Source organism: Epinephelus moara, chromosome 20 (assembly GCF_006386435.1).
Source record: "Epinephelus moara isolate mb chromosome 20, YSFRI_EMoa_1.0, whole genome shotgun sequence".
Lineage (NCBI taxonomy): Eukaryota > Metazoa > Chordata > Actinopteri > Perciformes > Serranidae > Epinephelus > Epinephelus moara.
This window is the reverse complement of record NC_065525.1, coordinates 26,269,333-26,283,918: the sequence shown is the minus strand read 5'-3', so window position 1 is coordinate 26,283,918 and position 14,586 is coordinate 26,269,333. Positions and strand designations below refer to the sequence as shown.

Genomic DNA, 14,586 nt, shown 5'->3' with positions numbered 1-14,586 from the left:
TCAACTTACCCTCGACAATAAGCAAACCCCAAAATGTCAAAGTATTCTTTTCAGTCAGGGAACTGGCTCAGTGATTTTAGTTGAAAGCTAACATTAGCCACCATAAGCTAACAGTCGTACCAAGTGAAGCTGTAGAGTTTGTTTTTATTCATGCATTCATTATTCGTAATAGCTTATCCTGTTAAGGGTCAGGTCGCCAGACTATCACAGGGCGTATACATACACCTTTTTTACAAAGAGATCACGCTATAGGGCCGCTATGAAGTCCCTTCTTTATGCCTCCTTTGCATTCTTACACAGAACCAAACAACGATGACATCATACCGCTCCATGGTGTGATTATAGACTGCAAATTTCCGGCATGCCGCAATCATAAGAGCCGTGACTGGTGTCACATGTAATTCAACAGCCTCGACCTGTAGTGAGACATAAAACGTGCGTCAGTAGTGCCTTCTAAGCAATAGCATCAATGGCATCAACGTGTCAATAATAGTCATTTACTGTCTCTGTTATTTGGCAGCTGATCTGGTCCTCTGTTCGGATGGTAAGGAATTCCCATACCTCATTATTTTCCCAATTTGCAGACATTTACGACTGCTTCTTCTTTGAGTAAGCTGCTAACTGCTAGCAGCTACTTTTTAAAAGTCCCACAATCGGTCGCACATCATATACAAAACATCACATCTGTGCCGCCCATGATCCCGTCGTGCCCAGCTGTCTTGTTTATACGGATACCGTTTAAGTGCTTCTACTACCTCACCTCCTTAACGGTGAGTCAACTCTACCCCCCTATTCTGTGATCATACGTTATGTACAGAACAGTGAGGCGGCATAACAACAAACTATATCCCTACCCTGACAGGTAGTATAAAAGGGGCTATACAGACAGACAACTCTACAGACTCACCTCACACCTACGGGCAATTTAGAGTCACCAGTTACCTAACCTGCATGTCACTGGACTGTGAATGTGAAGTTGGAGAACCCGGAGGAACCCACGCTGACATGGGGAGAACATGTAAACTCCACACAGAAGGACTGAAGCCCTTTACTGCTCATGAATTATAAAGCATTTTAATTGTAAGAGGAAACAGTTCTGGGGGCGGTGGGGTGGTGCACAGGGAGATGCAAAGGACATGTCCCCCACACTGTTTATAAAATGTGCATTTGTCCCCCTTAATTAAAACATAAAAGTGGCAGAGGACTTTTATTTTGGCAAAATTAAATACATTTACACCATAAACTGGTGCATAAAATTTCACCAGAAAGCAGGAAATTAAAAATTTGGCAGAGTGCCCCCAAATGAAAGCTACACCCTTGAGAGGAAGAAGTGTTTTTCTCTTTTTAAAAGCTGCTCTTTAATGTCAGATTTAGAGTTCTCCTCTGAGGAAGTTCCTCGTTTATGATTATGAAGTATTTCAAACAAAATTGCAGCAGAGAACTGCAGAAATGGGTGGAGTGATGTTCCTCAGTTAGACAGCCTTTCCTCACCAGCGTGCCATTTGCTTCAGTATTATTCTTGCAACAGGAAGTACACCTTGTTCCCTCATCTCACCCATGCAAATATTTACAGTAACTGCTGGGGTATCAACAATGGGTGGGGCACCGAATGCTGGGGACTCCTTCCTTCCTTATTGTATTTCAGGCCAAATAGACTGATAAATGGTGAGAAGTTTCCTGTACATACCCCAGTGCACTCGCAACTTCAGAAGAATGGATGATTCACTACAATCTGCAGCCTCCCCCAGAGCAAAGTGCACTTTTAACTGCGCATGACTCACAAAAAGCAGAGTTTCCCACTCCATCTGCATTTGCTGCTCTGCAAAAACACCGCCAACATGCCTTTATCCCTCTCTTAAGCCGAGGGTGCCCACCACCGACACCAGCAGAGAGCGCAGGCGTGGCCTCTCCCGCTCCACAATGAATCATGCAATGTGGAACAAGACAGGAAGGAAGAGAGAGAACGGAGCCATTAAAATTCTTGATGAGGAGCCTGGTGTTCTCCCTGCACAATCTGTACACCTCCTGTCTCCAGGCAGGTTGGAGCTACCATCACACCACGCTACACAAACAGACAAGCTGCCACCCCTGGCACCACCACACAATTTGGTGTGCCATCACAGCCGGCATGTTCCCAGAGCTTGTTTTTCATATTTGTGTGGCAACATGAGGGACTTCTGCATAGTTCGATTTCACGTGTTTATATTTAACTCATTTTTTTTTAATTGTCTTAAGCTTTGAATGTTGGCAGAGAGCTGTTGTCAAGGAAAATTTAGCTCCTAAATATACAAATTGTGTATCTTTGCTCAGCGTGATAGTGGAGCCTCTGGTCATGCAACAGCAGAGTCTCACTAGAGTCCCTCTGCAGACCACTGACTGAGCTAATTCACACATATCTCGCCGTATTACAAGAAAGATCTCGGGTTTTGCTGGTTGTGTGGGTGATGCACATATTCTCTCTGGGTTGCACGTCTTTCAATCACGTGTTTATTCTCAGGATGACACATTTTCTCCTCTGTAGTGAGTTATACTGCTGCAGATGCGGAGCAAAGTACAGACAGTTATATGAGCAGTGAGAGCACATCTCTGCTGGTATCACCCTGCAGACAGGATGTGGGGGCGGAGGAGGTGGTTTCAGTTTGACTGATTTATCTCTTCAGTCACACCTTTTCTTTGGATTATCAACTCCCCAAAAAACACCCAGTCTCCAGGTGAAATTCTGCACGCAGAATAAACTCAGGTATTTACAGTGTGGCTGGCGAGAACTCCAACCATGAGGTTTTTTTTCGAATGCATTGTTTGAGGGAAAGTACACTGTGTAAGAGAGATGGAAGATGAGGATGAGGGGGTGGGCGGGTGGTGTTACCCGCTGTTGATTGGTGCACCCAACCTAGACACACGATAGAGCGTGGGAGGCTTTATGGGCTGGAAAGGGTCTATGCTCCACTGAGGTGTGTGGGCATCGCTGACTTTGAGACTCAGTGGAATTAATCCACAGAAAAAGAGGGGAGAGATGTGGTCAGCAGCAGCAGTAGCAGCAGCAGTGGTCTTAATCACACAGAGGCCCGTGTGTGTGTGTGTGTGTGTGTGTGTGTGTGTGTGTGTGTGTGTGTGTGTGTGTGTGTGTGTACACGTCCCTCTTCCTCCATGCCAAGCCCCAGAAGGCAGGCTGAAGGGCCATGTGATGCCACCCACTCTCGAGTGCAGTGCATGGCAGGGCTGGCGCTAGATCCTGCGGAGCGGGTGGGATGAGCTCAGATATTGGAGGCTGGCACTGGCTGAGAACAAGGCTTAGCTATGGGAGGTGGGGGGTGGAGGGATGGGGGGGGTTGGCATTACCACTCACTGCAGCAGAGGCATCAAAGGCACCAACCTGCTTAAAACACAACAGCACTATAAATGCTGTCAGGTGGAGTGCCTTGCAATCTAGAAAATGAGAATAGTTGTTGAGAATAGTGCAAAGAGGATCTAAATATTCAACTTATATACCTTCAGATATGCATTATTGTCCCACATTTTAATTCCATCGTCTTAATGAGACAACTGCTTACCATAAAAATCAATATTTATGAACTATTGTATTGCATTAAGGCCTTTAATGGGTTCCTATTATGTGAGGACGGAGATGCATCTGAAAGGGAAATAAAAGGCAGTTCACATTTACTGTATCCTGGTGTTTTTTCTGTGAGTCTTGGTTTAAAACAAGTTGAGTGAATTTGACAACATGGAGGCTGTGTTGAGAGGATGAGAGGCCTGCCAAACGACTGCTGTATGCCTGATAGAGCTCTTTGTTGCTTTGAAAAGCAAAGGGAGGTCCCTCATGCAAATTCAAAAGGAAATTCTGAGAAAAGGGGATCCAAGAAAGAAGACAATGCGCTCTGTCTCATTCAGTACTTGTTATGGAGGACGCAAGATTCAAGAGCTCGGGATACATTGCTGGGAAGAAAGAGGCCCTCGTGTGCCATTGTGTGACTAACATTAGGCATCATGTGGAGATGTAATTCATCCTCAGCAAGTTGTTCCATATTATTAGCAGCCGCAGTCGTGACCTGAAGCATGGGGCAGCAGTTGGAGGAGTGAGTCCAACCCACATCGTTGTCTCTAGCAGCCGAGTCACGAGACTATACTCTCAGTCAGAAGTATGTAATTCATCCCACACACTACAGCCTGCTGCCCACGGAGCAACCTTCCCCACACTCTCACTCCACCAACTCACACAGCTGCTACTGCACGGACTGTGGAGTCTTGGAAAAGCAAAGGCTAATTTTACCTCGTACTTTTTATTGGAAAACATTTTTTTTTTTTTTAAACCCTCATGAGCTCTGGTGTATTTGAGAGTTCTGACAGACGGAGCAGGCGTTGATTTGTTACTCTGTCTACACTCGTGTTTACTGCTCAGGTTATTGTTTCAGTACTCACTTTTTAAAATCTGTGGGTGCATTATAGTGCGCTGCGACCGGCTCTGGGTCAGCTGGGAAAGGCTTGAGGTGAAGCAGGCTCACGGCTTATGTGTTTGCCACTTTCTTTTTCATTTTAACCCACACCATGATCTTTTCCTAACCCTAACCAAGTGTTTTTTGTGCCTAAACCTAACCAGACCTTAACCACAGGGCATCATGATGATTTCGGAACAACGGGACTTCGGAACAATGGATTTAATATGGTCGGAACAATGGGCTGTCGCACCAATGGGCAGTTCCCGCAATTTTGCCTTACTATAGGGCAGAGTAGGGCGAGTCATGCCTTTGCTATCCTAGGAAACGCAAATTTGCTTCAGGGTATAAAATTACCCAGATCTTCCACATCATCAGGGCTGTAAAGCAAGCACATTTGACAGCCAAGTGGCTAACTTTGTCCAGCTGAGCACCTAACTTTCAGTTTAGCCCTCCTCTAGCTCTTCTAAATTTTCGAACTGTTATTGGTCTGAATGGGTCAAATCCAGACAGTGAAACTGATATACAGACTGATAGACAGACATCTCTTTCCTTAATGTAAGTCTATGGGGAAAAGTTTTTGTCAGCCCAATGGCTTCACACGATGGACCCAAAAGTCTAAGTTACACAGTTTGGCCACCATGTCAAATTGGCTGTAAAGATCGCTGCACATTCTTGGGGCCTGGTGGATACATTAACAGCACCAGGCTTTGTGACATAGTGGCCAAACAGTGTAATTACAACTACTGGGACTGTCATGTGATGTCTTTGGGCCCAACAAACATTTCCCAATAGGCTTACATCATCAAACAGATGTCTGAAAATTAGCAGATTTTCAGGTACATCAACTTCCCAGCTTCCCAGTTAAATAACTCTAAATTATCAAGTCCAAAAACTTGTAAAAGACACCTACAGCCATACCCCAAGTTATTTTCCTACTGTCTTACTGGCACGCTGGCAGTTGGGAGGCGGGTTAAAAGGAAATTCTAGTACATTTGTTCTATGGGCCCCATAAAGCATAGATCTGGGGATTTTGGCTTCATGCACCACTGAGCAACTTCCCCAGGAATGGATGGGGCCCTGCCTCCTACACTGTAACCACTTCTCTTCATACATCCATTGGTTAGTGTGTTAGCATTTGTTAATTAGCACTGAACACAGGTACGGCTGAAGCTGATAGGGATGTCATTAGTTTTGCCATTTTTAGTCATAAACCAAAGTATTGGACTTATTAATATTTTGACCTGATAATGGCACAAGAGGAAAAGGTTAAGGGCACAGCTAAGTTATTCCAATTCATCCTGAGGGAGTAAAAATGAATGTCTGTATTCAATTCGATGGCAATCCATCTGAGTGTTGTGAGACATTTTACACAAAAACCTAAATATGAACCTTGTTGCTGGAAGAAAAGTCAGAGGATTGGTAGAGTGCACAGAATACATCCTCTGGGAACCATGAATGTTTGTAGAATTTTTTTTTGGTAAATGCATCTTGTAGAGATATTTGACCGGGTAAGTGATGTCTTTGAGCAGCTGGTAGTGCTATATGACGAGTCAAAAGGTCACTAAAGTCATTGGGGTTCATCCTCTGGGGACCATAAATGTTTGTTCAAAATACCATGACAATACATTCAATAGTTAAGGTATATAAGCCATGGACCAACTGATTAACTGTCAGACATTTATGTCACTAAAGCAGTGCTGCTAGCATAGCTAAAAATGGAAAGAAAAAAAAGAGCTAAAGACATTTAGTATTTCCTAAATCATGACTGTTTATGTAAATCCAACGATAATCTGACTGGAAGCCTTTGGTCACAGCTTTTACTGTCCTAGAATGAAACTCTTGCTCTGATATTCTCAAAAGCTGCTTTTCTCTGCATTTGAAGATTAAATTGGCTGTAATTAAATTCGTCCTTAAAAATCTACCCTGACAAATAAATGATTAACCCTCTCTTTGAATATCCTGACTCATCTTTATGTAATGTTTGATAGCATTTGTCTTGATGTGACTTAAGCTCACATGCAACAATGCCCTCACCAGATTTAACCGTGGCAGGGTTGCAGATTTTCTGCTGCTTCTTCGAAGGTCTGTTTCGCTGCGTGCCGTCGACCCTGCTGCCAATGTAGGAGCATCTCTGGAGGAATAAGGCAGTCTTACAGCTCTCAGTCTGGAATGCTGCTCCACTTGGCAATTCACTCCCAAGAATCTCAACCCTGTAACCTCAGACCGATTTTGGTGGAAATTTTCCCCTCATTCTGTTTTGTTTGACCCATTCCAAAAGCAGACATGAATTCAATTAACTTTTTCCATTAATGCTGAGTCTCGTGAATAAACCTCGAAAGTGTCCTATTCTAGAAATCTAACTAACCTCTTAAAGAGGCAGTGCGCTGATTTTAAACATGAAGGTACATGTCTTTTAAGGCCCAGACACACCTAACTGACATCAAAGAACTGGTGCTGAAAAGGCCGACTGTTGCATCGCCTCAAGTCGCCTGTGTCTCAGCTAAAAAGTTCTACTCAAACACACCACAAAGAGTACAACCAATGGCCAACTAGCATGTATGTGCTGCACCAGCGTGAGCGGAAATAACTCTCTATAGCGGCAGACAGCAGTAATTTATATTCTTGATTTGAAAAGGGAAACTGGAAGACCGACAGGACGGATTCAAGATGCTAATTAGCCAGATAGCACATTAACAACACAACCCGATGTTGAAAGACCAAAGCATATTTACTGTGCACTAGCGAATAACAGCACAAGCAATTATGACCTGTTCCTGCTGAGGAGCTCAGTGGCTAAAAATATAATTTTACCAAATATAACAAGTTTGTTTTGATCTCAAGCCCTCTTGATTTTAGTCATTTGTTCACTTTCCTCACTTCTGTTTCTCTTCTCATGCGCTGAGCTGAACTGCCAATCAGAGTGATTTCACTCACCGACCAGCCTGCCATCTCCGACGTCGATTCAACTTGCGTAATCAGCCAATTAAAAGCTGACAAGGGCCGATGGAGTGGGACATACCGCAAGAACTCATGCGACACATCCACCAGCAGCCGAACCTTAACTGACGACTGACTGTCAGGTTGGCGTGTCAGGACCCTAAGGCTCTGGAGATGATTTGTCCAGTCTAAAAAACTAACTCTGGTGACATCACAGTGATGTTATCAGGGTTACCATAACTCCAGATTGGAGACGTCAAACATTTTGAAGAATGTCTGCATTATAAACATGGGGCATTAAGTTTAAAAGACCACACACAAGGGCTTTATAAAAGAAACTATCAAGTTGCATCATGGGAATTGTAGGAACCAGTCAGTTTGAGCTTGATCCACATTAACCACATAAAAATCAGGATATTTTAGTCTCTGTTGCATCAGTTTTGACTTCTTTCTTTTTATATCTGCATCTCGCAAGTCCACTAAGATTACAGAAGTGCAATGTCAAAATGCTGGAGTACCCCTTTAAGGATGCTGCTAAACTGCTACCGCTAATTACACTTTTCAGGAAAAAGTGGGAGCATTCAAATGATCGTTTTCAGAGTTTGTTGTGTGAAACAAACCATATACACTATTATAATCTCTGTAGAAAACAGAAAAGAAGATAAAAGCAAATATATAGCAAAAAGTGAAATGAAGTGTACGCAGATCAAGAAAAACCTTAACAACATGATCTCTTTGGTTTCCTATAAAAAAACCTGTCAAAACAAAAGAATTCATAAAAAAAAATCCTCAACTTCAAAATGAAATCTATAATCTTTAGATTTCCCATGATTACCTCCTTAAAGAAAAACAAAAATGACGCAGACACACCATGTTTGTAACAATAAACTATTTTTTTTTCATATTTACATCTGTACCTAATGTGCAAATTAATAATTTAAAGTAGTGTAAAACTCTTAAAGGAATACAAAATCATATCTTACAGTCCTAACATGGTGAGAGTCCATGAACTTGTCACATAGAAACAAAGAGGAGCAACACTGCAGTGTGTACAGGAGAGAGACAGAAGCGAACCCAGGGAGCAGTGGACATCCTTGGCCAGGACACACTTAGTTAAGGACAGCATGGTACATTATCCAAGCATCACCAGAACAAACAGCAACACAAACACTGCGTCTTTACAGTAGTCATGTCGAATGAGCAGAAAGCACTTGGAGGCCCGGGGTTTTACAAACCCCACTGATTGGTTAAAGCACTGATGATCACAAAGGCTTGAGGTGCTCTTAGCAGCAGGTGCTTCTTTTTAACGGCCTCTAGATATGGAAGAAGAACAGACAATCTCACACTGGACCGGTGACACATCTATACTGCAGGTCACCACATAGTGCTAATAGCATGATTGCACATCGTGTTTTGTGTGTGTGTGTGTGTGTAGAGGGGAAGAGACACGTAATCACACTTTGGACAAATACGCATCGGCCTGCTCTCACTACCCACAATTCTTCTCATCTAACACATTGATCGAATAGAGTAGTTAACAGGCGACTCAGAGAAACACACCATAAACACTGCATATTTGAGAAGCAATTCATCCTATGCACATTGTTTGGTGTTTGCCACAGAAAACATTTTGAAAATTTTGAATCGTGATTATTATTATTCTTTTTTTTTTTAACGGAAGCCAGTTTGGCAGTGCTTGTGGTCTCAAGAAGGTTGACTACGGGCAAAAATGTGAAATGATATCTTACACATTGTTTTGAGTCCAATTCTGACACAGGAAACCCTTGCACCGTGGTAAGAACAAAGGTACACTTAACAAATGAGATAGTTTTACATCTTCATCCTAATCCAACATTACAATCTATAATGCTTACACATTTTAATTCCTGTAGTTCAAATTTGTTTACAAAAGCACACCGTGACAATCCTTTACAATTTACAAGACACAGTTAACCTACAGTAACTATATTATTGGTGCATAGACAAAATTGGGAGAGGGTGTAGCAAAAATCACCAATTTATTGCTTTAAAGTCTAATATTAATCTCCCGTTAAATTTCTTTTGATTGCAAAACAACTACAAATTTTCCACAGAGATTTTGAAGAACCAAGCAGAGGTATTGCATTCAAACCGATTAAAAGAGCTAAAATGTTCCCTCCTGATAGGATGCAAATCTTTTGTACTTTGAAAAATAAAGAACTTTCCCTCACATACATAAAGTTACATCACAGAGAGATGACTTTTACTCTAAAACAAGTAAAAGACTAACTTCAATGAGACAGAAATAAAAACCTGAAACAAAATAGCACAATTTCTGGCCAAAGCTGCTCACTGTTTCAAGTTCTGCTTCCCCCATCATAAAGTAATAATCTTTACTAACAAGGGAAGGGTGACAGGAATACAAGAGCATTCTTCAACAAAATAGGAAAAATGTTTGCCATCATGTTATTCTAAATGCAGAGTGCAGATGGTGTTGTTCCCTCAAGTCTCCTGCGGCCTTGCTGACAAGTGGCTGAAGTGGCTGTGATGGCTATGCAGGCCTCTGCACTTTGCTCTCCCTCTCCCTGCGTTTCAGCTCCTCTCTGTAGCAGTAGGAGCAGTAGTTGTCTGTCTCTGGCCTGCCGTAGAAGGAGCAGTTCTCCCTCTTGCAGCGGCGCTGCTGAAAGCAGTACAAAGGGCTTCCAGAGCTCCGCCCTTTGGTTTTGTCTTGGTTGAGCCAGGTGTGAGACGAGTTGTCCTCATCAGCAAACTCCAGGCAGTCCTGAATGTCTCCCGCATCGAATCCATTGGTGTAGGTGTGGGACTTGTGTTCGCCAGGCATGTTGTAGGCCAGGGTCTCTATGGTGTTAACAGTGCGGACCCCCGACAGGCGAGCAGGGCTGTAACTCTGGGATGAGAGTGTGCGGTTCTGCTGGGGGTAAGTGGCGCATGTCTTTAGGGTGCCCACCACAGGCTTATAGGGGTCATCTTGGAAGATGGAGGATTGCATGTTGACATCTTGTAAGTGAATCACGCTGTGCCTCTGGATGGGCGGTGTATGGCTGTAGTGGGCAGACACAGGAACGGGCCCAGGTCTCTTAGCACCAATACTGGGGGAGGAGTAAGGCGCAGGGGCTGGGGCTGGGTGGGAGACATGGTGGGAGGCTGTTGGCGGGGTGAGAGGAGGGACTGGGACAGAGACAAGAGGCGCTGCAGGAGTGGGACTGTTCCTGCCCTGCATCTTGAGACCCAGCGGGGGCTGTGAGTTGTGGCTGAAGGAGTGGGTGTGGTGGGGCAGGACGGGAGAGCAGCTCTCTGGGGGCGAGCTGTCCGATCTCTCCCTCTGGAAGACACTCTCATGCTCAGGCTTCTTTGGGGCCACCTCGCTAGCGGCAGGGGGCTTCTTCTCGGCCTCCTTCCTCTTCTGCTCCTGCTCCTGGCTGAAGCGCTCCTGGGCGTTGGTCAGGTAGTAGCTGATCATCTCCTCGTGGAACTGGTGTCGATGGCTGGTGAGCAGGAGTCCTGCAAAAATGAACTTGCGCTCCCCCTGCATGGCGGCCCGCAGGATGTTGAGGCTGAGCTTGACATCGGTGCTGTATTTCCAGTTTTCCAGGGTCTTGTCTCTCCCTGCACTGTCCTGTCTCTCGGTGGGGGAGGAGCTGGAGGGTCTGTCCCTGTCCGTAGGGGATGGACTAGTGGCCTTCTCAGAAGAAGTGGAGCTGGCTGACTGACCCGACTCCTCTTTGTTTCCCTTGGTTGTCTTAGACTCCTTCTTCTTCGTTTTTTCCCCTCCATTCTCCCCACTACGACCTGAGCCAGAGTTAGATTTGTTCATTTTGCCGTGCACGAGGCCACCCAGACCTCCCATGTTCTTCTTCAGTTTGATTCCCAAGGTTTTGCTGAAGCTACCTAGTTTGTTGGCTACAGAATCAGCCCGGCTCTTGTCTTTGTCCTTGCGCTGCTTGTCTTTGTCCTTCTCCTTGCTGGGCTTACCGTTGTTGACGTTGGAGTTGCTGCCGACAGACTCGCGGTCAGAGTCCATGGACTCAGCCAGAGACTGGACATCCTCACCTGCAGAGGCTGTGGGAGACTCTGGCTGAGCCAGGGGAGCCTGCACAGAGACACACACAAACACATCCAGCAGTGAAGAAAAACACAGGACACAGCACAAGCAATTATGTCTCCTGGAAATTTCTCAGGGACTGCCAATCTATTCCAGACAAATTCACCAGAAAAACATTTAAAAAAAACTTTGTAGCCTGATTACTGGTGATTCATAATCAGAACAAACACATGAATGCCTTGGATTACTGCATACTGACAGTAAATAAAGTTGATTGATTGAACCCTGTGGTTCCAAGCACATCTGGAATGTAGGAGTCTCTCTAGGGCTAAATTAACCATGACGAACTGGAAACACGTGTGAGAAAAAAGTTACCCTTGTTTCAGATGGAATTCGGATCCATGTTACATTCATGTAGTTGTGCAGCAGGTTGAGTTTGGCCTCCAGAGACAAGATGAGACTGTGAGGGAACATGTATCAACGATTAACAACAAGCAGTGGTGTAACACAGTTGACATTTGACGAATAGTTTTATTAGAACCTAATGACATATGTAGCATATTTATGGGTCTGTGTATGACATTTTAAAGAACTTATTGAATATAAAAACTCTATAAACCTACTTGGATAGACTCAAAAGCATGAAACCTGCTGCATTTCACCTCTTGTATAGAGTAGAGCCCCTACATAAGCTGTGCCTGCAATGCATTAACAGTAATACAGAGGTGGTATTAGGACGGCTTGAGCATCCTTTCTCTGTATATCTGCATTGTTCATACTGCAGCTTGTTAAGGGATAAGCTAACCCCCTGACTGGCAGGAATGTGAAACAGAAACCCTTACATAAACTCTTTGCTAAACTCAGAGAGGGTGTTGCTGCTTTAGCGAGGCCATTCCTGGGAAACCCTATGGATGACTGACGTGACTCACAATTTGTTCTCTCCCTGCTCACTCTTTGAAGTGACCTGAGCCCGGAGCCCATAATCAGAGTTAAATCCCCCACATACAGCCTTGTGGGTAAGACTAACAGAACTGCCTTGGCCTGCAGTTTTTACTCTCTCACCCTTCATGGGGCATGCTTTCGTTGTCAGCGCCTCTGTGTGCTTTGTTGATAAGCATCAACACCCTGTGATATACTATACAGGACTTACTTGGCTAGCTTGGTATTATCATTGTCGTCCCTCCCCCACTCCCAGTCCCTGCCAGGGTCCACGGCAAAATGGAGTGCCAGCAGCTTGTGCTCCGAGTCAGTCAGAGGGATAACAGCTGGAAGAGATGAGATTATCAGAACGTTAGTTTGGTCTAGCTTTACAACCGCAGACTATGTCGCACGCTACCCATTCTCTCACAAGGCCACGGTGGTGTCAGAGCTAAAGTGACACCCTAATGACACTCTAGAATAATGCCATGTTAATTATCCCAGATGCCTGTCAGTGGGGGGTAAAGTATACTGTGGGTGCATTCTATCTGCCATCCATTTTTTAGGCAGAGAAGCGACCGTGACCAGTGAGCGTCACTCACTCTGACTCATCCAGACAGTGAAGGGCCTCAGTCGGCCCCTGCAGCTTTTACTGGTTGCTTCTTTTATAACACAGACTTGTCCCTATCCTGGTTCTCTGAGCTACTGTACTGGCCTGTCTTGTTGAGTGTAATGAGCCCAGCTGATCTACTTTTACCATGAGGAAGAAAATTAAAGGGACACTAAAGTATTTTTCAACCTGGACCCCATTTTCTCATGTTTTGTGTCTAAGTGACTAATGGGAACAAAGATTTTTGGAACTGGTCCAGTAAAGAGCGAGAGGGCTTCAGTCAGAAGCTGCGAAACAGGCTGCAATGTAATCCTTTGGGGCAATAGTGCACCCTCAATGTACGTCCACTGTAAGTGCTTCTTTTTGCTTCTGACAGGGGCACATTGTTGTTCTACAGCTCAGTTCAGACCACAGATTCATGATGAGATGGAACCATTGCAGAGGAAAGTTGCAGCAGTGTGAACTGGCCGGTCTGAGCTCGACTCAAGGCGGCTGATGGAGTCTCCTGCAATTCAGCTGGTCAAATCGGCGGCGGTTAAGCTTGTCACCCATTTCTGCAGTCCGTCAACTTGTAGTGAAGTCAATTGGCCAAGTCAAAATGGCCGCAGACGGCGTGTTCGCTTGCTGCAGCAGGTGCTCTGTCCCCCCTGCACACAAATTCTCATTGACTGATTAATTGGCGCTGGTTATTCATAGTACAGTAATGTACTTACTATGAATAAATTGCATCTGATGCTTGTTTTGTTGATGTTTTTTGCCGTTTCATCACTACTACAAATGCAACTGTAGCCAGTATCTTGCTATCACTATTCTCATTCATATTTTAAGACGCTACAAATTATATTCAGCCACAAAATAAGCCCAAAAAGCTGGAAATCAGAACGGAAGTACAGAAAGTTGTTGCATAGAGATGATACACTGTCTCATCCAGTTGCATTGGTGTGAGCGGACAGGTTTTTAGAACATTGCAGAATGGTACAAGAAGTTGCCTGTTTCAACTCGTCTCGTCACGAATCTTTGGTTTGAACTGAGCGTTTGTTATTGTCTTCCCGCAACAACCAAACCTGCAAGACATCTCCTTGAGTGAGACTTTTTGCCTTTCCATAATGTTGTCAGACACTTATAATAACAATCTGATCCTGTCAAAGGCAAAAACAAGCACTTTTAGTGGACGTACATTAAGGGTGCGTCATTGCCCCAAAGAATAATATTGCAGTCTGTTTCACGGCTGCCAACTGCAGCCTTCTTGCTCTCTCAAAATTTGTTGTTCCCATTAGTCACTTAGAAACAGGAATATGAGGGCCCCAGGTTGAAATATACACGAGTTTCCCTTTCAAAGAAAAATTTGGTTTATTACAACTGGAGTCGTTCTGGAGCCTTCGGTCATATCATATAGTACAAAAGAAAGCTCCAAAGTGGCTACTAAATTGGACCTTGTGGTGAGACTGTTTTGTTTCCAAGGTTTTGCTTGTTTTGTTTTCAGTTCCAGCTCCTGAACCAACATGGATGAATTTCCCTTAAAGTCCTCAGAAGGAAAATTGGAAATTTGAACATCTGCAGCTCCAAAACAACTCCATCCACTGAGGAAGATCATGTGATACAAATGAAAGCTAAACAATAGCTACTTAATGGACCTTTTGGTA

General features: G+C 44.2%; 1 protein-coding gene and 1 long non-coding RNA gene across 2 annotated transcripts in view; both read right to left on the bottom strand.

Moving 5' to 3' along the window:
- Window positions 1-125: 125 nt before the first annotated feature.
- Window positions 126-1,986, bottom strand: LOC126408431 (uncharacterized). The gene is made up of 2 exons (XR_007571851.1): window positions 1,688-1,986; window positions 126-416 (listed from the first exon to the last, which is right to left on the bottom strand). It is a non-coding gene; the product is annotated as an uncharacterized LOC126408431 (long non-coding RNA).
- Window positions 1,987-8,247: 6,261 nt separating this feature from the next.
- otud7a (OTU deubiquitinase 7A) overlaps window positions 8,248-14,586 on the bottom strand; it is a 52,004-nt gene continuing 45,665 nt past the window's right edge. The window contains exons 11-13 of the mRNA XM_050073903.1: window positions 12,566-12,680; window positions 11,791-11,875; window positions 8,248-11,463 (exon numbers count right to left, since the gene is read on the bottom strand). Of these exons, the coding sequence (XP_049929860.1) occupies window positions 9,904-11,463; window positions 11,791-11,875; window positions 12,566-12,680 (1,760 nt within the window). The 3' untranslated portion in view covers window positions 8,248-9,903. The remainder of the gene's footprint in view (window positions 11,464-11,790; window positions 11,876-12,565; window positions 12,681-14,586) is intronic.